The 21,996-nt window shown below is 37.8% G+C and overlaps 1 protein-coding gene and 1 long non-coding RNA gene across 4 annotated transcripts in view; one reads left to right on the top strand and one right to left on the bottom strand.

Annotated features, from left to right (window-relative positions):
- Positions 1 to 836: 836 nt before the first annotated feature.
- LOC117331451 lies at positions 837 to 21,866 on the bottom strand. 2 transcript variants are annotated; one of them, XR_004533553.1, is made up of 5 exons: positions 20,929 to 21,866; positions 17,855 to 17,966; positions 10,745 to 10,850; positions 9,837 to 9,926; positions 1,121 to 1,234 (listed from the first exon to the last, which is right to left on the bottom strand). It is a non-coding gene; the product is annotated as an uncharacterized LOC117331451 (long non-coding RNA). The 2 variants fall into 2 exon arrangements; XR_004533552.1 differs by lacking the exon at positions 17,855 to 17,966 and having other exon boundaries at positions 837 to 1,234.
- LOC117331449 (TBC1 domain family member 30-like) overlaps positions 911 to 21,996 on the top strand; it is an 84,143-nt gene continuing 63,057 nt past the window's right edge. For both annotated transcript variants that reach the window (XR_004533551.1, XM_033890167.1), the window contains exons 1-2: positions 911 to 1,247; positions 3,391 to 3,555. Coding sequence is in view for 1 of the 2 variants with exons in the window: in XM_033890167.1 (XP_033746058.1) it covers positions 938 to 1,247; positions 3,391 to 3,555 (475 nt within the window). In the remaining variant the exon portion in view is untranslated. The remainder of the gene's footprint in view (positions 1,248 to 3,390; positions 3,556 to 21,996) is intronic.

The raw sequence follows: 21,996 nt of genomic DNA, 5'->3' as shown, positions 1-21,996 counted from the left end.
ACGCAGTGCAGTATCACAAACAAGGATAACACACCTGTATACATGCATCGCTACAATATCAACATTGGGGTACATGTATTTTGGTGTGTATACGTGGCGGCTATACGCGTCTGGGATTTTTCTTTAGATGTTTACTAGACCCAATAAATGCATTTTTTTAAGTTATACATTGTTATATCAGAGTGATTCATTATAATGTTTCAGTTAGGCCTATTGCTACAACACGTCATACATTGCAAAACTGTACGTATGTCGTTGAATAATCATCACTTTATCGGACACAGGGTAAATTGGGCCCATGAGCTGACCGGTACCGTCAAAGCGAAAGTTGGATTGCGTAATGAGAACTCTTCAGTTTTGAAGGCACAAAATTCAAGTCAATATTTTTATTGATATCCTTACACTTGTGATATGAGGAACGTCGAGTCGACAGGGCGAGCAACAGATGTTTTCGTCCCACCATGATATGGAGACACGTCAACATGCGACGGAAATGTATCATTCTATATTAGTTCACACTGTGTGCTGACATATCATTGTCTGGGATTTTACCACTTGTCCTACGACAGACTACTAAACTTAGCTGCTGGTGGCAGTGTAGTACAGTAATGGTTGAATGGGTCCCACATGCATAGGCCCTTAGTCTATATTCTCCGTTCACACATATGCATTATTCTCCATGCGTATGCCACGGATTAAATGCATGACTGGCCATGAGTTTACAATATGTTACAGTGCAAATGACCAAAATGTCAGAGGGCATCCAACAGTTACTAACCTTAATATTGTAACCAGTTACCTGTCCATGCTGATATGTTGGTGTTATCTCAACGTGTTAAACATTTAAATGATTTTCTCATTTGATATGCATTGTTCATAGATTATGTTAGGGGTGTTAACACCTCTAGAACTATAAATTTCTGCAGATGCAGTTACTATGGCAACACATTCTTCTGTACATGTATTGTCCCTCCCCTCCCAAGGTCCAAGGGGAAATCACACTGGAGGGAAAGGGATTCTTAAATTCCAACACAGCAGTTGGCGACTGGAACATCAGTCATCTTTGGTTGATGATTTGCTATTTGAGATTTACGACCGCTGGCATGATGGCAGACACGACAGCTTTGAGAGTGACACATTCACAGAATGCTCAAGTACGTCTGATGTATTCCATTGGCGCCGTTCATCAATTCAGCTGGAAACAACCAATTCTGGGAGAATCCATCAAGCAAGTCTGGAAGCACAAAGTAGGCATACAAGATCTTTCTGTATTTTTATATTGAAATTTTATAAAGTTTATCATATATAGCATTCTCATGTAGAGTTATAATTGTGTTCCACATTCTCGTTGATATATATAGAGGCATTAATAATATCATGATTATATTTTGAGGATGATTACACTTTTAATTTAAGTACAAAATAAACATGTTAGTAGCTGTGAATAACTGAAACATCAGAGATTGTTTTGGTTCCCCTTGATACAAAGAGTACTACCAGAGGATATAACTGCTCCATTTGTTTGTCTCCCATCATCACTTCTTCTGAACCCTTACTTATTCAATATTGTTATTGTATTATGCTATCATATCCTTTTCACTGACAACTCATATTTTGCAAGCAAGTTACACTACGCTAGTTATAGTTATACAGGGTAACCGCCTATGTGTCTCAACCTATGTGTCTCCACCTAAATGTCTAGCTCCACCTATGTGTCTCTACCTACATATCTCTACCTAAATGTCTCCACCTACGTGTCTCCACCTACATGTCTCTACCTACATGTCTCTACCTAAATGTCTCCACCTACGTGTCTCCACCTACATGTCTCCCTACATATCTCTACCTACATGTCTTCACCTACGTGTCTCCACCTACATGTCTCCATCTATGTGTCTACCTACGTGTCTCCACCTATATTGCTAGGTTTCGTCTAACCAGCTATGGCCATGCATGTTACATATTGAATGATGGATAGGGGTTTGTTTGTTTGTATTTTCTATGTCCTATTTACAGCTGTGACAGCCTCCCCTTTGTGTGAGATGAATGGGTGTGATGAATGTGAGTTTATTTTGGGAGGTAGCAGTATGTTCTTGTTTGTCTCCATGTGATATCTCCACTGAAGCATTTTGCCAAAGACACCCATATGGGTGAATGCTCATCTGAAGGTCAATAGTAAGACAATGTCAAGGGAGACATTAGGAAGTAAAAAGGTTTTGAACAATGGGAAAAGATAAGGTCCCAAATTTAGTCACGTACCTCTCATGAATCATGCAATGAGGGCAGCAGGTTCAATTCGTACACCCTATATAGCTATACCTGCAGAGCAGTGATAGATGGGGGAATAGTATTTGATATCAAATCAAGTTTGAGAGGGAGGCTATACAGATACTAGAATCGTGTATCAGACTCGACTACTAGTTCTAGCTTAGTGTATAGCATTTTGTTCACAGTGTGTCTCTAAGCATTAATATTGTACATGATTTATATATGTTGCACACAGCAATACTATATGTAAAACTCTGGTAAATAAGATCCTGGTGCTTATTAGGGAAAAACCCCAACAAAGTACTGCATGTGTGTAATTGATTTGTAAATCAAGGTATGGGATTGATGAAACAAACATTGATATATGGGAGGAAAGTACTTGTTTTGTATCTGTGTATAGTGTTTAATGGAGCATTCACTGGTATGGGGGGGGTCCAGCTTTTAAGCAGTAGTGGCCTGCATCACTTCATTGATCCATGATAACAGAATCTTAATGTACTTTATTTTTACAATCACCTTGTTACACCTGCTATACTGTATGGTTTGCTTTTCCTAAATTAACAATTATATCTAGGTGGATAATGGATATTGAGGTGGAAAGCTAAGCCTACAAATTATTTTGAACTTGAGCATTACTTCAAAGTAATATTTCAGCACTTAACTTTTTGGTTGGGTTTAAAGTAGATTTAAATTAAACTTGTAAGTATGCAAATTTTGTTATAAATGTCAAGAGAACCTGTAAGTCTGTGAGAACAGTTAGGGTCACATCTGGGTATAATCTCATCCCCTACTTTTGTCCATTCTTAGTGCACTAGACCACAGGGGCCTGACACATTCCTATGACTCAATAAAAATGAACTCCAGGATCCAACCCCAAGATCACTTACTTTCGTTGAATGGAGATCTTGGGGTCGAACCCTGGGGTTCATTTTCAGAAAAAAAAACCTTGTGTTTGTTGGGCTGATAACCCATACCCTTTCACATCCGATAGAGGAGTTGAATACTCGTCACCAGCTATACATGTAGATGAAAGGCAAATATATAGCTACTGCACCAATTAACCATCCAAAGACTATGGACTATGAAGAGTTAATTTTACATGTAAACCCCTTTAAATTACAGGTGTACCACAACTGCGCCAGTTAGTACAGGAATTAAAACACCGGGTCAGTGTGGTTAATTCACAACTTGTTCGACAGCTTAAACGACGTGAAAGACGGCAAGCCAAAGTACAACATAATGCTGATATTGTCACAGCTATTCTCCAAGCAACCTCTCAGAAAAGACGTATGTATACATGCAGTAATATAGAACTTTTAGTAGAATAAGGTGAAGGAATTCGGGGGTAGGGGAAATGAAGTTGTACTGTATTAATCAGGGTTATAGGGGTAGGGGGAATGAAGTTGTAGTGTATTAATCAGGGATATAGGGGGAGGGGGAATGAAGTTGTACTGTATTAATCAGGGATATAGGGGGAGGGGGGGGGGGGTGAAGTTGTAGTGTATTAATCAGGTATATAAGGGGAGGGGGAATGAAGTTATACTGTATTAATCAGGGTTATAGGGGGAGGGGGAATGAAGTTATACTGTATTAATCAGAGATATAGGGAGAGGGGGAATGAAGTTGTACTGTATTAATCAGGAATATAGGGGGAATGAAGTTATACTGTATTAATCAGGGTTATAGGGGGAGAGGGGAATGAAGTTGTACTGTATTAATCAGGGATATAGGGGGAGGGGGAATGAAGTTGTAGTGTATTAATCAGAGATATAGGGGAGGGGGAATGAAGTTATACTGTATTAATCAGGGATATAGGGGGAGAGGGGAATGAAGTTATACTGTATTAATCAGGGATATAGGGGGAGGGGGAATGAAGTTGTAGTGTATTAATCAGAGATATAGGGGAGGGGGAATGAAGTTATACTGTATTAATCAGGGATATAGGGGGAGGGGGAATGAAGTTGTACTGTATTAATCAGGGATATAGGGGGAGGGGGAATGAAGTTATACTGTATTAATCAGGGATATAGGGGGAGGGGGAATGAAGTTATACTGTATTAATCAGGGATATAGGGGGAGGGGGAATGAAGTTGTAGTGTATTAATCAGAGATATAGGGGAGGGGGAATGAAGTTATACTGTATTAATCAGGGATATAGGGGGAGGGGGAATGAAGTTGTACTGTATTAATCAGGGATATAGGGGGAGGGGGAATGAAGTTGTACTGTATTAATCAGGGATATAGGGGGAGGGGGAATGAAGTTGTAGTGTATTAATCAGGGATATATGGGGAGGGTGAATGAAGTTGTAGTGTATTAATCAGGGATATATGGGGAGGGGGAATGAAGTTGTACTGTATTAATCAGGGATACAGGGGGAAGGGGGGGGGGGGATGAAGTTATACTGTATTAATCAGGGATATAGGGTGGGGGGGGTGAAGTTGGACTGTATTAATCAGGGATATAGGGGGAGGAATAGGAAAGTAGGGTCAGGACAATGTGTTTGTACTTTATTAGGAAAATAGGGGTAGGACTATGTGTCCAGTTGGTAATGGGGGTAAGGGCAAGGTGTTTTACTGTATTAGCGAGGTAAAGGAAGGGAAGGGGTCAGCTAGTGTAGACTGATATGGGTTAGAGGTGGGAGTATATATCAGTACATTTAAAACTTGTCAAAATATATGTAGTTCTCTGAATTTTTGGTACCTGTGTTATGTTCATTTCCTCAAGCTGGTTACTCAAAAGGATACCAAAATGAATAATATATCTGACAGAATTTTACACCCCTGATCTGGGTTAAATGGTGTAAAGGGACCAAGGAACATTAATTAATGTTTGATGACCTAACACCTTGTATGTATCTTTCTTAAAAGGATATACAGTTGATTTTAACTGTATTCATCAGATGTTACAGGTAAAAAGTATCATCTATGGATGACGTAAGAGCCCTGTGGACAGGTAGAAAATCAATAAATACACATATGGACAATATTAACAAATATATATATGAGTTCTGCTGCGTAGCCAGTTATACTCTGTTGATATAGGTGCACATATTTTATTAGGCAATGAAATGTATATCCATGTGTACTTTGTTAACAGTAACATCACTTTTTCCTGAGGTCTAGGGCTGTTTCATTTATGTAGATACAAATCTCATTAAATAGTAGGTATCAGCCTGTGGCTGTACCTGTCAATCCATTGTACCAGCTGTCTACCTGGCTAAAGTCACTATGGACCTCCAGTGATATGTCTACGGGATAACTACAAATTGAATAAACAGAAAAATCCAAAATAAGCTTTCTGGTCTTATCCAAACTTAATTAAGAATGCAGTTCTGTTGCTGCAGATTAAATATATTTTTGATTTTGGCTGTTTGAGATGTTATTAATCATATTGAATTGCATTTTGTTTACTTCTATATTACTTTTGTACCCTATACTTGTTCACTTACTAGTATACACTATCAATATTTGTTATGGTTTGTCCATGCAATAAACTGATGCACAGTACACACTTTAGGTTCTTGAAGGGAGCAAACCATAATTTTGAATGTTGGAAAGATGCATATATTGTTAAGAAATAAGATTTCATCCTTCTTGTTGATTTCTTTTGGATAATCATACACAGAAACATTTGATAAGATATTCCATAAGGTAAAATTGAACAGACATTTTCCGTCTACTTCAACAAGGTCAAAGCTTGTTCCATGACATGGCATCCGCCTGTCAAACTTTTCTTAAAAATGCAACTATAGCCATAAATATTTGTAAGGACTCGGAGGGATGGGCCTAAACCTTCAGACTTCCCCAAGGCCTTCCTGCCTTTACAGACCTCCCCAAGGCCTTCCTGCCTTTACAGACTTCCCCAAGGTCCTCCTGCCTTTACAGACTTCCCCAAGGTCCTCCTGCCTTTACAGACTTCCCCAAGGTCTACCTGCCTTTACAGACTTCCCCAAGGCCTTCCTGCCTTTACAGACTTCCCCAAGGTCTTCCTGCCTTTACAGACCTCCCCAAGGCCTTCCTGCCTTTACAGACCTCCCCAAGATCTACCTGCCTTTACAGACTTCCCCAAGGCCTTCCTGCCTTTACAGACTTCCCCAAGGTCCTCCTGCCTTTACAGACTTCCCCAAGGTCTTCCTGCCTTTACAGACTTCCCCAAGGCCTTCCTGCCTTTACAGACCTCCCCAAGGCCTTCCTGCCTTTACAGACCTCCCCAAGGCCTTCCTGCCTTTACAGACTTCCCCAAGGTCTACCTGCCTTTACAGACTTCCCCAAGGCCTTCCTGCCTTTACAGACTTCCCCAAGGTCTTCCTGCCTTTACAGACCTCCCCAAGGCCTTCCTGCCTTTACAGACCTCCCCAAGGCCTTCCTGCCTTTACAGACTTCCCCAAGGTCCTCCTGCCTTTACAGACTTCCCCAAGGTCTTCCTGCCTTTACAGACTTCCCCAAGGCCTTCCTGCCTTTACAGACCTCCCCAAGGCCTTCCTGCCTTTACAGACCTCCCCAAGGCCTTCCTGCCTTTACAGACCTCCCCAAGGCCTTCCTGCCTTTACAGACTTCCCCAAGGTCCTCCTGCCTTTACAGACCTCCCCAAGGTCTACCTGCCTTTACAGACCTCCCCAAGGCCTTCCTGCCTTTACAGACCTCCCCAAGATCTACCTGCCTTTACAGACTTCCCCAAGGCCTTCCTGCCTTTACAGACTTCCCCAAGGTCTACCTGCCTTTACATACTTCTTCAGGTGGACTGGTTTTTGTTCTTTTGTCATAGATTAAACACCAGCCTGCCTAAAGAAATCTGTGAAGGCAGAAAGGCCTTTGCGGAAATCATGAAGTTTTGTTGATATGTATGTCAAAATGAATTAGAAAAACACGTAGACTTACAATGTAAGCATACATGTAAGTGCTTTCTTTCCTTAATCTTGATGATGCTTAACTACATTAATTGCCTTGATACATAGTTACTAGGTAGTTTCTATGATTTTGTAACTATGTAAGTATTTATGTGATGTCATACATTATATTATTTTCAAAACTTACATCATGTGATTGCTTAGGTATGCCCTATATACACTACACATATATTAATTTGTAAATGTTTTTTTTAGTCTTTTGAAAAAGAGGTAGAAATCATAGTAATTTACATTTTCCTTTAAGGAATATTAGATACAATCTGGTGATCAGAGCTTTATGACTAGTGCATTGATTTATGGTAATGAATCATTCTGTCAATTATCTAACAGTTTCACAACTGTTACCATTGTATTGACATCTGTGGGCCTTATGCATTGTTAATTGTATTGTTGTTTACTATAAACAGCTTGAATATGCGCATCATTGTTACAAATTCATAAAAAACTGAAACTGGAATCATTATGGTAATTGCAGGGCATTGAACTGTCATCTGACAATTGAACCATACTATATGGATGATCTAACACAAGTGACCATGTAATATGACCCTATTTCTCTGTCCTGAGGGTTCAGACATAGCCTCATTTATATTAAGTATGTTTGCTCTCCCCCAATGATGTTTCACACCAATTTTGGTAGAAATCCTCTCAAAGGTTTAGGTGGAGTAGTGTTTTAAAACAAAATTACAGCAAAGTTCTCATTTGGGGCCCCACCCCACTGGCCCCAGGTGTCAAGCTAGCCTCATTTATATAATATATAATTGCCCTCCCTCAAAGATGTTTCACACCAAATTTGGTTGTAATCCACTCAAGGTTTAAGAAAGAGTACAGTTTTAAAGCAAAATTTCCACTTTTTGGGACCCATTTAATTCTGTCCAATGAGGTTGGACCATCCTCATTTATATGAAATATGATCATCCTCAATCACTTATGTTTCACACAAAATTTGGTCGAAATCCATCCAAGGTTTAAGTAAGAGAAGGGTTTTAAAACAATATTTGAGCAAAGTTCCCATTTTAGGCCCAAGCTGTCTCTCTGTCCCAAGGGGTCACACCAGCCTCATTTATATAAAACATGCTCGTCCATCCCCCAATTATGTTTCACGCCAAATTTAGTTGTAATCCATCATCGGGTTAAGAAGGAGAATAGTTTTATAGCAACATTTCAGCAAAGTTCCCATTTTGGATCCCCAACTACTTGCCCAATGGTTGGAATTAAAGGGTTAAGAAGGAGTAGGGTTTTGAAATAAAATTTCAGCCAAGTTCCCCATTTTGGACCCTGCCCCTCTGTTCCCAGGGGTCAGAACAGACTTATTTATATGAAATATGTTTGCCCTCCTGCAATGATATTTCACACCAAATCTGGTGGTAATCAGCATTGTAGTGTTGAGAAAGAAAAGGGTTCTAAAGCAAAATTTCAGCCAAGTTCCCCATTTCGGGCCCATCTTCGTGTCAGATGACCTGAAATTTGTGTTGGCCTGGGAAGGGCAGACCTGAAAGTTGTGTTAGCCTGGGAAGGGCAGACCTGAAAGTTGTGTTGGCCTGGGAAGGGCAGACATAAAAGTTGTGTTAGTCTGGGAAGGACAGACCTGAAAGTTGTGTTGGCCTGGGAAGGGCAGACATAAAAGTTGTGTTGGCCTAGGAAGGGCAGACCTGCAAGTTGTGTTAGCCTGGGAAGGGCAGACCTGAAAGTTGTGTTGGCCTGGGAAGGGCAGACATAAAAGTTGTGTTGGCCTAGGAAGGGCCAAATGATTTGTCCATAGAGCAGTGAAATTTAAGATCAAAGCAAAGGAATAATGTTGTGTTTCAGCATGGGGCCTTGTGTCCTCATGGCATCAATGAAAAAATCTATGTTTTCTTGGAACAGAAAAATCAAGTGTTGTCAGTATGAGATCAGTGATGTTCAGATAATTGCCATGTGATTCAAGGTTGGTTTTGTCCTCTTACACCACAATGTGAGGATCCCGATGCTGATACAACGACAGCTGTTCATGGTTATTGATAAACTACACCTGTTGCTATTGTAAATTTACATATGTTGTTTTTCTGTCTGGATACATATTGTTTATTGTGCTGAATTTTTGAAGATGTGTGAAAAGAATATTTTTGATTGTGTTTATATTGGATAATTATTTGGAAATGTTGATATTTTCTAGATGTGTAAATTTTGTAATTTTATATACATCTTTTATATGGTATCTATAATTACATGTACATTGTACTTATAGCTGTATAATTACTAATACTGTTTATTACACTTTACTTGTTTATATACTAATCTTGTATATAACTACTGTAGCAGCAGTCTGTGCTCTCTTCATCTCCCTACAAATAGAGTGGATATCACTGTTTCTTTTCCAAATCAGCATGAAAATGTTCATCTTTATATTATATCTTCAATGAGGTAATTGATTAGTTCTCTGGGTGATCATATATTATTTGAACATTTTGGGAATCCAACCCTATGTAAAACATTCAGGTTATTTCAGTATTTCTGTGTACTGTATGTTTTAAACATAGGGATTGTGTTATCTATTTTCATCTAAGATAACACAATTCCTATGTTTAAAATATATATACAGTTTGTATTCAAAATATAATTAGGTTATTAATGATATGTTGTCTCTTCATGTGATAAGGGAAATAACTCCTACATCCTTACCATGGAATGCTCTTCCCTGTTATTGATCTTCTCCGTTGCCTGAAACCAAACACTGTGGTTTTGGTTCTGTGAAGTTTTGGCGACAGCTTGCTAAAAAGAAATTACAGTCACACTTGAAGATCGTGTCCAAACATTTGGCCTGTATAATTTATGATTTGAATTGTATAGAAAGTAACTAACATCGATTGGGTAATCTATTTAAAACATGAATAAGCCCACCCAAATTGTTATGAAGTTTTTGATTTATAACCTGTTTACCATACTCTGTACAAAAAGTAGCTAGTGTATATACTGCTTTCACAGGTCATTTTACTGGTATAATGTATTGTACAAATGTTGATGGTCTATGTTAGTTAATATACACAGGTCATTTTACTGGTATAATGTATCGTATAAATGTTGATGGTCTATGTTAGTTAATATACACAGGTCATTCTACTGGTACAATGTATCGTACAAATGTTGATGGTCTATGTTAGTTAATACACACAGGACATTCTACTGGTACAATGTATCGTACAAATGTTGATGGTCTATGTTAGTTATACACACAGGTCATTCTACTGGTACAATGTTTCGTACAAATGTTGATGGTCTATGTTAGTTATACACACAGGTCATATTCTACTGGTACAATGTATCGTACAAATGTTGATGGTCTATGTTAGTTAATACACACAGGACATCATGACATTGCCAGAGAAGATACAAAGTATACGAATCCTTATAGCTCAAGTCAATTGACGGGAAACGCTAGTCAAACCCTTGAAAAAAATAATATTGAAATTATTTAATTATGTTTAAGAGCAGTCATTGGTTCTGTAAGAATTTTTTTGTTAAATTTCAAGGGGAAACTGCCTTATACAATTTAACTAAAATTTGCCGTTTAACTGAAAAACAGGACATACCAACATAATGGGATGTTCATACTGTTAACTTCTCAGTCGTGATCCTAGTACTTATAATGACTGGAATCCTTCTGCATAGTGTTGGAGGCATGTCAGTAACATTTCCCTGTAAAAATGGTATTAAATGTTGATGTTGTGACAATGGAAAAGCTGTCGGTCTTAATGAAGGGGTAACTGACAATCTTTTTGTCTGGCGGTGATCATCTGTTCAATGATTAATCTATGTATATCATTGGAGAGTAGACTATCCATCGGTATGAATAAGTAGACTATCCATTGGTATGAATAAGTAGACTATCGATTGGTTGAATAAGTAGACTATTCATTGGTATGAATAAGTAGACTATCGATTGGTATAAAAAAAGTAGACTATTCATTGGCTTGAATAAGTAAACTATTCATTGGTATGAATAAGTAGACTATCCATTGGTGTGAATAAGTAGACTATCGATTGGTATGAATAAGTAGACTATCCATTGGTATGAATAAGTAGACTATCCATCGATATGAATAAGAAGACTATCTATCGATACGAATAAGTAGACTATCCATCGATATGAATAAGTAGACTATCGATTGGTTGAATAAGTAGACTATTCATTGGTAGGAATAAGTAGACTATCGATTGGTATAAAAAAAGTAGACTATTCATTGGCTTGAATAAGTAGACTATTCATTGGTATGAATAAGTAGACTATTCATTGGTAGGAATAAGTAGACTATCGATTGGTATAAAAAAAGTAGACTATTCATTGGCTTGAATAAGTAGACTATTCATTGGTATGAATAAGTAGACTATCCATCGATATGAATCAGTAGACTATCGATTGGTATGAATAAGTAGACTATTCATTGGTATAAAAAAGTAGACTATCGATTGGTATGAATAAGTAGACTATCCATTGGTATGAATAAGTAGACTATCCATTGGTATGATTAAGTAGACTATTCATTGGTATGAATAAGTAGACTATCGATTGATATAAAAAAGTAGACTATTCATTGGCTTGAATAAATAGACTATTCATTGGTATGAATAAGTAGACTATTCATTGGTATGAATAAGTAGACTATTCATTGGTATGAATAAATAGACTATTCATTGGTATGAACAAGTAGACTATCGATTGATATAAAAAAGTAGACTATTCATTGGCTTGAATAAGTAGACTATTCATTGGTATGAACAAGTAGACTATCGATTGGTATGAATAAGTAGACTATTCATTGGTATGAACAAGTAGACTATCGATTGGTATGAATAAGTAGACTATTCATTGGTATGAACAAGTAGACTATCGATTGGTATGAATAAGTAGACTATCCATTGGTATGAATAAGTAGACTATCCATTGGTATGATTAAGTAGACTATTCATTGGTATGAATAAGTAGACTATCGATTGATATAAAAAAGTAGACTATTCATTGGCTTGAATAAGTAGACTATTCATTGGTATGAATAAGTAGACTATCCATTGGTATGAATATGTAGACTATCCATCAATATAAATAAGTCGACTATCCATTGGTACATGAATAAGTAGACTTTCCATTGATATGAATAAGTAGACTTTCGATTGGTGTGAATTAGTAGACTATTCCTTGGTGTGAATAAGTAGACTATCCATTGGTATGAATAAGTATACTATCCATCGGTAAAAATAAGTAGACTGTCCATTGGTATGAATAAGTAGACTATTAATCGTTATGAATCAGTAAACTATCCATTTGTATTGATAAGTAGACCATTATTGGTATGAATAAGTTGACCATCCATCAATATGAATAAGTAGACTATCCATTGGTACATGAATAAATAGACTATCGATTGGTATTAATAAGTAGACTATCCATTGGTTTGAATATGTAGACTATCCATCAATATAAATAAATCGACTATCCATTGGTATGAATATGTAGACTATCCATCAATATAAATAAGTCGACTATCCATTGGTACATGAATAAGTAGACTTTCCATTGATATGAATAAGTAGACTATCCATTGGTATGAATAAGTAGACTATCCATTGGTATGAATATGTAGACTATCCATCAATATAAATAAGTCGACTATCCATTGGTATGAATATGTAGACTATCCATCAATATGAATTAGTAGACTATCCATTGGTATGAATAAGTAGCATATCTATTGGTATGAATAAGTAGACTATTCATTGGTATGAATAAGTAGACTATCCATTGGTATGAATATATAGATTATCCATCAAAATGAATAAGTAGAATATCAATTGGATTGAATAAGTAGCATATCTATTGGTATGAATAAGTAGACTATCGATTGATATGAATAGGTAAACTATTCATTGGTATTAATAAGTAGACTTTCCATTTGTATGAATAAGTAGACTATCGATCGGTATGAATAAGTAGACTATTAATTAGTATTAGTAAGTAGACTATCCATTGGTGTGAATAAGTAGACCTTCAATTGGTATGAATAGATTAAAGAAAACAAAGAAATGGAAAAAGCTTAATGTTATCGAACTCGTCATATCTAATAAAAAATGACGACCTCATCAGATGTGAATAACGGGCAAAGACTGTTCACGAAATGGATCTGAAGGGGAAGTATCTTCTGTTTCATCACTCGTCGTACAAGTCTACTCATAGGTAGGCTACAAGTAACGGTATGGAAGTGTCCTCTGTTTCGTCACTCGTCGTGTTCGTCTACAGATGTAGGCTACAAGTAACGGTATGGAAGTGTCTTCTGTTTCATCACTCGTCGTACAAGTCTACACACAGGTAGGCTACAAGTAACGGTATGGAAGTGTCTTCTGTTTCATCACTCGTGTTCCTCTACACATAGGTAGGCTACAAGTAACGGTATGGAAGTGTCTTCTGTTTCATCACTCGTCGTGTTCCTCTACACAGAGGTAGGCTACAAGTAACGGTATGGAAGTGTCCTCTGTTTCATCACTCGTCGTGTTCGTCTTCACAGAGGTAGGCTACAAGTAACGGTATGGAAATGTATTATGTTTCATCACTCGTCGTGTTCGTCTACACAGAGGTAGGCTACAAGTAACGGTATGGAAGTGTTTTCTGTTTCATCACTCGTCGTGTTCGTCTACACATACAACTGTAGGTAGGCTACAAGTAACGGTATGGAAGTGTCTTCTGTTTCATCAATCGTCGTGTTCGTCTACACATAGGTAGGCTACAAGTAACGGTATGAAGTGTCCTCTGTTTCGTCACTCGTCGTGTTCGTCTACAGATGTAGGCTACAAGTAACGGTATGGAAATGTATTATGTTTCATCACTCGTCGTGTTCGTCTACACAGAGGTAGGCTACAAGTAACGGTATGGAAGTGTCTTCTGTTTCGTCACTCGTCGTGTTCGTCTACACATAGGTAGGCTACAAGTAACGGTATGGAAGTGTCCTCTGTTTCGTCACTCGTCGTGTTCCTCTACACATAGGTAGGCTACAAGTAACGGTATGGAAGTGTCTTCTGTTTCATCACTCGTCGTGTTCCTCTACACATACAACTGTAGGTAGGCTACAAGTAACGGTATGGAAGTGTCTTCTGTTTCATCACTCGTCGTACAAGTCTACACATAGGTAGGCTACAAGTAACGGTATTGGAGTGTCCTCTGTTTCGTCACTCGTTGTGTTCCTCTACACATAGGTAGGCTACAAGTAACGGTATGGAAGTGTCCTCTGTTTCATCACTCGTCGTACAAGTCTACATATAGGTAGGCAAGGTAGGCTACAAGTAACGGTATGGAAGTGTCTTCTGTTTCGTCACTCGTCGTGTTCGTCTACACATAGGTAGGCTACAAGTAACGGTATGGAAGTGTCCTCTGTTTCGTCACTCGTCGTGTTCCTCTACACATAGGTAGGCTACAAGTAACGGTATGGAAGTGTCTTCTGTTTCATCACTCGTCGTGTTCCTCTACACATACAACTGTAGGTAGGCTACAAGTAACGGTATGGAAGTGTCTTCTGTTTCATCACTCGTCGTACAAGTCTACACATAGGTAGGCTACAAGTAACGGTATTGGAGTGTCCTCTGTTTCATCACTCGTTGTGTTCCTCTACACATAGGTAGGCTACAAGTAACGGTATGGAAGTGTCCTCTGTTTCATCACTCGTCGTACAAGTCTACATATAGGTAGGCAAGGTAGGCTACAAGTAACGGTATGGAAGTGTCCTCTGTTTCGTCACTCGTCGTGTTCGTCTACACATAGGTAGGCTACAAGTAACGGTATGGAAGTGTCCTCTGTTTCGTTACTCGTTGTGTTCCTCTACACATAGGTAGGCTACAAGTAACGGTATGGAAGTGTCCTCTGTTTCGTCACTCGTTGTGTTCCTCTACACATAGGTAGGCTACAAGTAACGGTATGGAAGTGTCCTCTGTTTCATCACTCGTCGTACAAGTCTACATATAGGTAGGCAAGGTAGGCTACAAGTAACGGTATGGAAGTGTCCTCTGTTTCGTCACTCGTCGTGTTCGTCTACACATAGGTAGGCTACAAGTAACGGTATGGAAGTGTCCTCTGTTTCGTCACTCGTCGTGTTCCTCTACACATAGGTAGGCTACAAGTAACGGTATGGAAGTGTCCTCTGTTTCGTCACTCGTCGTGTTCGTCTACAGATGTAGGCTACAAGTAACGGTATGGAAATGTATTCTGTTTCATCACTCGTCGTGTTCGTCTACACAGAGGTAGGCTACAAGTAACGGCATGGAAGTGTCCTCTGTTTCATCACTCGTCGTGTTCGTCTACACATAGGTAGGCTACAAGTAACGGTATGGAAGTGTTTTCTGTTTCGTCACTCGTCGTGATCGTCTACACAGAGGTAGGCTACAAGTACATTAGCGGCACAGCCTCAAAGATCTCAAAAAACTGAAACCACAAAACACTCCAAGGAACATACCCCAAAACATATAGCACAAGGATATGGAAAACATAACACAATTAATAACCCTCTTGAACCTCTATGTGGTAAGTTATTCATTAGTACATTGTAGTTCGAAAATTTGCCATTTGGCGAAGAGCGTTCAAGTATTGAATTACAAATGTGACTGCTGCATGTTGTGCGAGGGAAAAGGGGATGTCATTATGGAATTAAATCACCGTGGTTTTCATACAGCTGTATAGTGCAGTATATTGTAATCGAATTTCATTTCCGTAGGGTACATTATATCACTGAAGTTTCGTGTTATTTTGGTCAATGTTAATATGACACACAAGTGGATGATACTTTTTTAAATGAAAATAAATAGTGCGGAAAATACAGCTATGTTGTTAAGTCTTCGTACGACTCATCAGTAGTGGTCAAAAGTGGAAATCACAAAGGGAGGCAAGGACATCAAAATGGACCTTATCAAATGAACCCGTGATACCATCAATCTGGCACAAGTTGTATCTGGTGCATTTAAAGACAATTTGTATCTGGCATATTTTAAAGACAATTTGTATCTGGCACATTTTAAAGACAATTTGTATCTGGTGCATTTAAAGACAATTTGTATCTGGCACATTTAAAGACAATTTGTATCTGGTGCATTTAAAGACAATTTGTATCTGGCACATTTTAAAGACAATTTGTATCTGGTGCATTTAAAGACAATTTGTATCTGGCACATTTTAAAGACAATTTGTATCTGGTGCATTTAAAGACAATTTGTATCTGGCACATTTCAAAGACAAGTTGTATCTGGCACATTTTAAAGACAATTTGTATCTGGCACATTTCAAAGACAATTTGTATCTGGCACATTTCAAAGACAAGTTGTATCTGGCACATTTCAAAGACAATTTGTATCTGGCACATTTCAAAGACAAGTTGTATCTGGCACATTTCAAAGACAAGTTGTATCTGGCACATTTAAAGACAATTTGTATCTGGCACATTTCAAAGACAATTTGTATCTGGCACATTTCAAAGACAAGTTGTATCTGGTACATTTAAAGACAATTTGTATCTAAGACGACACTGATTATGTTTTGCCCCATAAACTGTTTTTCAGAAGTCAATCATTGTCTGGCAATCGACAGTTGGTCCCATGTGCCTACAATCTGCTGGGAAATGTCTCATGTTGATAGGTCGCATACTAATGTTTCCTGATTGTTATACAATATTGTTTAAAAATGAAAATATTTAATATTCTTGAAAACTTTTAAGGAATACAATATTTAATTAAGAATGGATAATTTGTTAAATTGTCATTGAATTGATTCTGGTGTCAATGTAAATCTGTATTTTGTTGTTGAATTGAAACTGTTGTGTTGTGAGGATCATACAGCCTAAATGGTTTGTTGTTATTCAATACAGATGGACACTGGCATTGTCATAAATATTCGTGAGACATTGAGTGGATTTAGTTGCCCTTTACGCAATCTTCCCTGAAAGCCTATCCTGACAGCTGCCTAATGCAGTCATCTTATATCTCAATATATCTTTCCACAGTAGGTACGGCCACGGCATACTAATGGATTCTATTTAGCATGGCCATGGCTCACCAAGACTCACCGACAGACTCTAAAACCGTATTTCCTGTAGTGATCATCTTATTTCTAGCATATATGTACGAAAGAGTTCATAACCCATGTATTAACGAGTTCAAAAACCATGTAGCAAAGGGTGTCAAAAACATGTATTAAAGGGTGTTAAACGCCATGTATTAAAGGGTGTTAAAAGTCATGTATGAAAGGGTGTCAAAAACCATGTATTAAAGGGTGTCAAAAACCATGTATTAAAGGGTGTCAAAAACCATGTATTAAAGTGTTAAAAGCCATGTATCAAAGGGTGTTAAAAGCTTTGTATTAAAGGGTGTCAAACACCATGAACTAAAGGGTGTTAAAAGCCTTGTATTAAAGTGTTAAAAGCCATGTATTAAAGGGTATCAAACACCATGGATTAAAGAGTGTTAAAGTTATGTATTAAAAGGTGTTAAAAATGTACGAAAGAATGTTAAACCGTGTACCACAAAAAAGTCAAAAGTCATTACCAACGGGTGTCAAAAACCATGTACCGAAAGGTGTCAAACGTCATATACCGAAAGGTGTCAAACGCCATATACCAAAATCTGTTGGAATCCAGGTACCAAAGGTTGTTAAAGCAATATACAGTAAAACTCACTTGTGCCGCCGAACACGGTTGAATCGAATACATCGGATGAGTCGAACGTTCCGTTCGGTCCCGATCTTTTCCCTTATTTATCTTAGTAAATTAAGCACGGATGATTCGAACACTGTTCAAAACAAAAAGGAAAAATGTACTAGAATATGTCAAAAGCTATTATCCGAGGCTCATAAAAAGTGTCAAAAACCATTTACAAAAGGGTGTCTATACCATATATTAAGGCTGTTAAAAACCAAGCTCCGAAGGGTATTAAAATCATGCAGCAAAGGGTGTCGAAAACCATGTACCAACGACTGTCAAAAACCATGTACTGAAAGGTGCCAAATGCCATATTCCAAAGGGTGTTAAAAACATATATCCAAGGATGTTAAAACCATGTGCTAAACGATGTCAAAAGCCATTCGCCAACGGGTGTTAATATTATGTTCAATAGACTGCGAAAAGATGTATTAAAAGGTTCAAAGCCGTGAACGCATTATGCTGTTTTTAGTCTTATATCGGGAAGAAAATGGCAATAGTTCGTGATGTCGAAATTGTATGGGTTTTGTGTTTTCTATAGAAATTATAAACGATACATAGTCCCAAAATCCAATATCAAGGACTCCATGCAGTCTTGCTCTAACATCGGAATTTCGTATTTTACAGTCAGATTCCGAATGTTGTGACCAAACAGTTTGATACAGAAAGTATTGACTAACAGTTTGACACAGAAAGTCTTGACTAACAGTTTGACACAGAAAGTATTGACTAACAGTTTGACACAGAAAGTATTGACCAACAGTTTGATACAGAAAGTCTTGACTAACAGTTTGACACAGAAAGTATTGACCAACAGTTTGATACAGAAAGTCTTGACTAACAGTTTGACACAGAAAGTATTGACCAACAGTTTGATACGGAAAGTATTGACCAACAGTTTGATACGGAAAGTCTTGACGAACAGTTTGATACAGAAAGTCTTGACTAACAGTTTGATACAGAAAGTCTTGGCGAACAGTTTGGCACAGAAAGTATTGACCAACAGTTTGATACAGAAAGTCTTGACGAACAGTTTGACACAGAAAGTATTGACCAACAGTTTGATACAGACAGTCTTGACTAACAGTTTGACACAGAAAGTCTTGACTAACAGTTTGATACAGAAAGTCTTGACTAACAGTTTGATACAGAAAGTCTTGACGAATAGTTTGACACAGAAAGTCTTGACTAACAGTTTGATACGGAAAGTCTTGACTAACAGTTTGATACAGAAAGTCTTGACTAACAGTTTGACACAGAAAGTCTTGACGAACAGTTTGACACAGAAAGTCTTGACCAACAGTTTGACACAGAAAGTCTTGACTAACAGTTTGACACAGAAAGTATTGACTAACAGTTTGATACAGAAAGTCTTGACCAACAGTTTGACACAGAAAGTCTTGACTAACAGTTTGATACAGAAAGTATTGACGAACAGTTTGACACAGAAAGTATTGACCAACAGTTTGATACGGAAAGTATTGACCAACAGTTTGATACAGAAAGTATTGACTAACAGTTTGACACAGAAAGTCTTGACTAACAGTTTGACACAGAAAGTCTTGACTAACAGTTTGACACAGAAAGTCTTGACTAACAGTTTGATACAGAAAGTATTGACCAACAGTTTGATACAGAAAGTATTGACGAACAGTTTGACACAGAAAGTATTGACCAACAGTTTGATACGGAAAGTATTGACCAACAGTTTGATACGGAAAGTCTTGACTAACAGTTTGATACAGAAAGTCTTGACTAACAGTTTGACACAGAAAGTCTTGACCAACAGTTTGATACGGAAAGTCTTGACTAACAGTTTGATACAGAAAGTCATGACTAACAGTTTGATACAGAAAGTCTTGACCAACAGTTTGATACGGAAAGTCTTGACTAACAGTTTGATACGGAAAGTCTTGACTAACAGTTTGATACGGAAAGTCATGACTAACAGTTTGACACAGAAAGTCTTGACTAACAGTTTGATACAGAAAGTCTGGACTAACAGTTTGATACAGAAAGTCTTGACGAACTGTTTGATACAGGAAGTATTGACTAACAGTTTGATACAGAAAGTCTTGACTAACAGTTTGATACAGAAAGTCTTGACCAACAGTTTGATACAGAAAGTCTTGACTAACAGTTTGACACAGAAAGTCTTGACTAACAGTTTGATACAGAAAGTATTGACTAACAGTTTGATACAGAAAGTATTGACCAACAGTTTGATACAGAAAGTCTTGGCGAACAGTTTGACACAGAAAGTCTTGACTAACAGTTTGATACAGAAAGTCTTGACTAACAGTTTGATACAGAAAGTCTTGACTAACAGTTTGACACAGAAAGTCTTGACCAACAGTTTGATACAGAAAGTCTTGACTAACAGTTTGATACAGAAAGTCTTGACCAACAGTTTGATACAGAAAGTCTTGGCGAACAGTTTGGCACAGAAAGTCTTGACTAACAGTTTGATACAGGAAGTATTGACTAACAGTTTGACACAGAAAGTCTTGACTAACAGTTTGACACAAAGTTGTGATCAACAGGTTGGCACGGGATTCGTGACTCACATCTGGATAAGGATTTCGTTCCTAATACATTGACAGACAAAAAACACGTTGATTTTTTTTTTTTTTTTTTTCAGAAATGCGAGATATGGACATAACTTGCTAATTCCAATATCATATACATTATTCTATTTACATGACAATGACACAACATTGATATATCTAACCAGAAATAGACTGTCCCGAGTTTAGCAGATATATACTTGTAACATATGACTCTACCTTCAAACCGCTGTCGTTTATCACAAAATATGAATACCTATGCTAATTACTGTGACATAAAGATAATTTACACTGTTGTTAATACCACTACCATTGGATACTAATCAGATACCGAGAGAATATTTACTCTTTTTCAATTATTACTAGTTAATTATAAACGAATTATGTTTTAATGACGTTATGTTTATAACAACTGCTGTCAGCAGTTATAAAATGCCGCCTCTATTAAAGTGCCAAATCACCAATACTAGATATATGTTTGCTTACCTTATCAAGATCACAAAACTCATCTATGACCTACTGAAGTAGGTATGATCTGCATGCAGTCTCCATTTCGTGTTGGCGTTAAATCAGTGTTGTAGCAACGCTTGAGCGATAGTCGCAGCAACGTTGACATATACCGTGTAATTGGTCTGATAAGTTTCCATGGAAATTTTAGCGCCCCCTACAACCAGGAATTCGTTTTCTGTTTTTGTACGTACTATAACGTATCGATCTAGGTCTATCGATGAAGCGTTGTCCAAACGTGATCAATACATTCCGTATTAACGACCAACACACCATCTAAATCGAGCCTCGACGTCAAATGACGCCCACTCACGGATACTACTGCTGTCAACGCTTTATAAAAAACAGATAATTATAAGTTCCGAGACGATGAACCACCCTATACGAACATTTGGTATGTCCAGCTGACCAGATACGTCAGAACCTAAAACAGTTACTGTCCAGACTCTTAAAGGAGAAACATACGGGGTCTCGTTTGTTTGAAGAATCTGTTCTGGTCGGATATCGATTCGTTGGTTAAATATTTTGAATTTGACTGCATGGTGCCAGAAATTATCTAAAGACTGTTCCGTGAATAACTTGTAAGAAATCGATGGTCGTGCTTTCACTTGACTCTTTCTTTGTTCTAACATGGTTCGTTCATAAAAGCCCTGCTGCCTCGTATAACAAAAATGACAAACTATATAAGACATATCGCGACATGTTGATTAGCTTTCTAGATAATATTGGCGCATTGAAGATGGTATTGACAGAATTGAAATCATTATTCAACGAGTTCTCCTTCCACACAAATTACGTAGCGCGATGTTTTTATGGCATGGGTTGTAATTAACGACTAATGAACCCCGAGACCTTTGATGAACCCCATTCCTGTATCGCTGGTTCCTGTCCTCGACTGATTATATTGTCTGTGGAGGTTTGGGCGGAATGTCCGTTAGGAGTACCACTGGAGTGTGGGTGTGTCACAAAGGCTTGACATGTGTAAACCCCACGTAAATAGGCAATGATGGAATGGAATCACCCTTCTATGTTAAACCAGTTATCTGC

The sequence above is a fragment of the Pecten maximus genome, chromosome 7, assembly GCF_902652985.1.
Source record: "Pecten maximus chromosome 7, xPecMax1.1, whole genome shotgun sequence".
Taxonomy (NCBI): Eukaryota; Metazoa; Mollusca; class Bivalvia; order Pectinida; family Pectinidae; genus Pecten; species Pecten maximus.
This window is presented reverse-complemented; position numbering and strand designations above follow the sequence as displayed.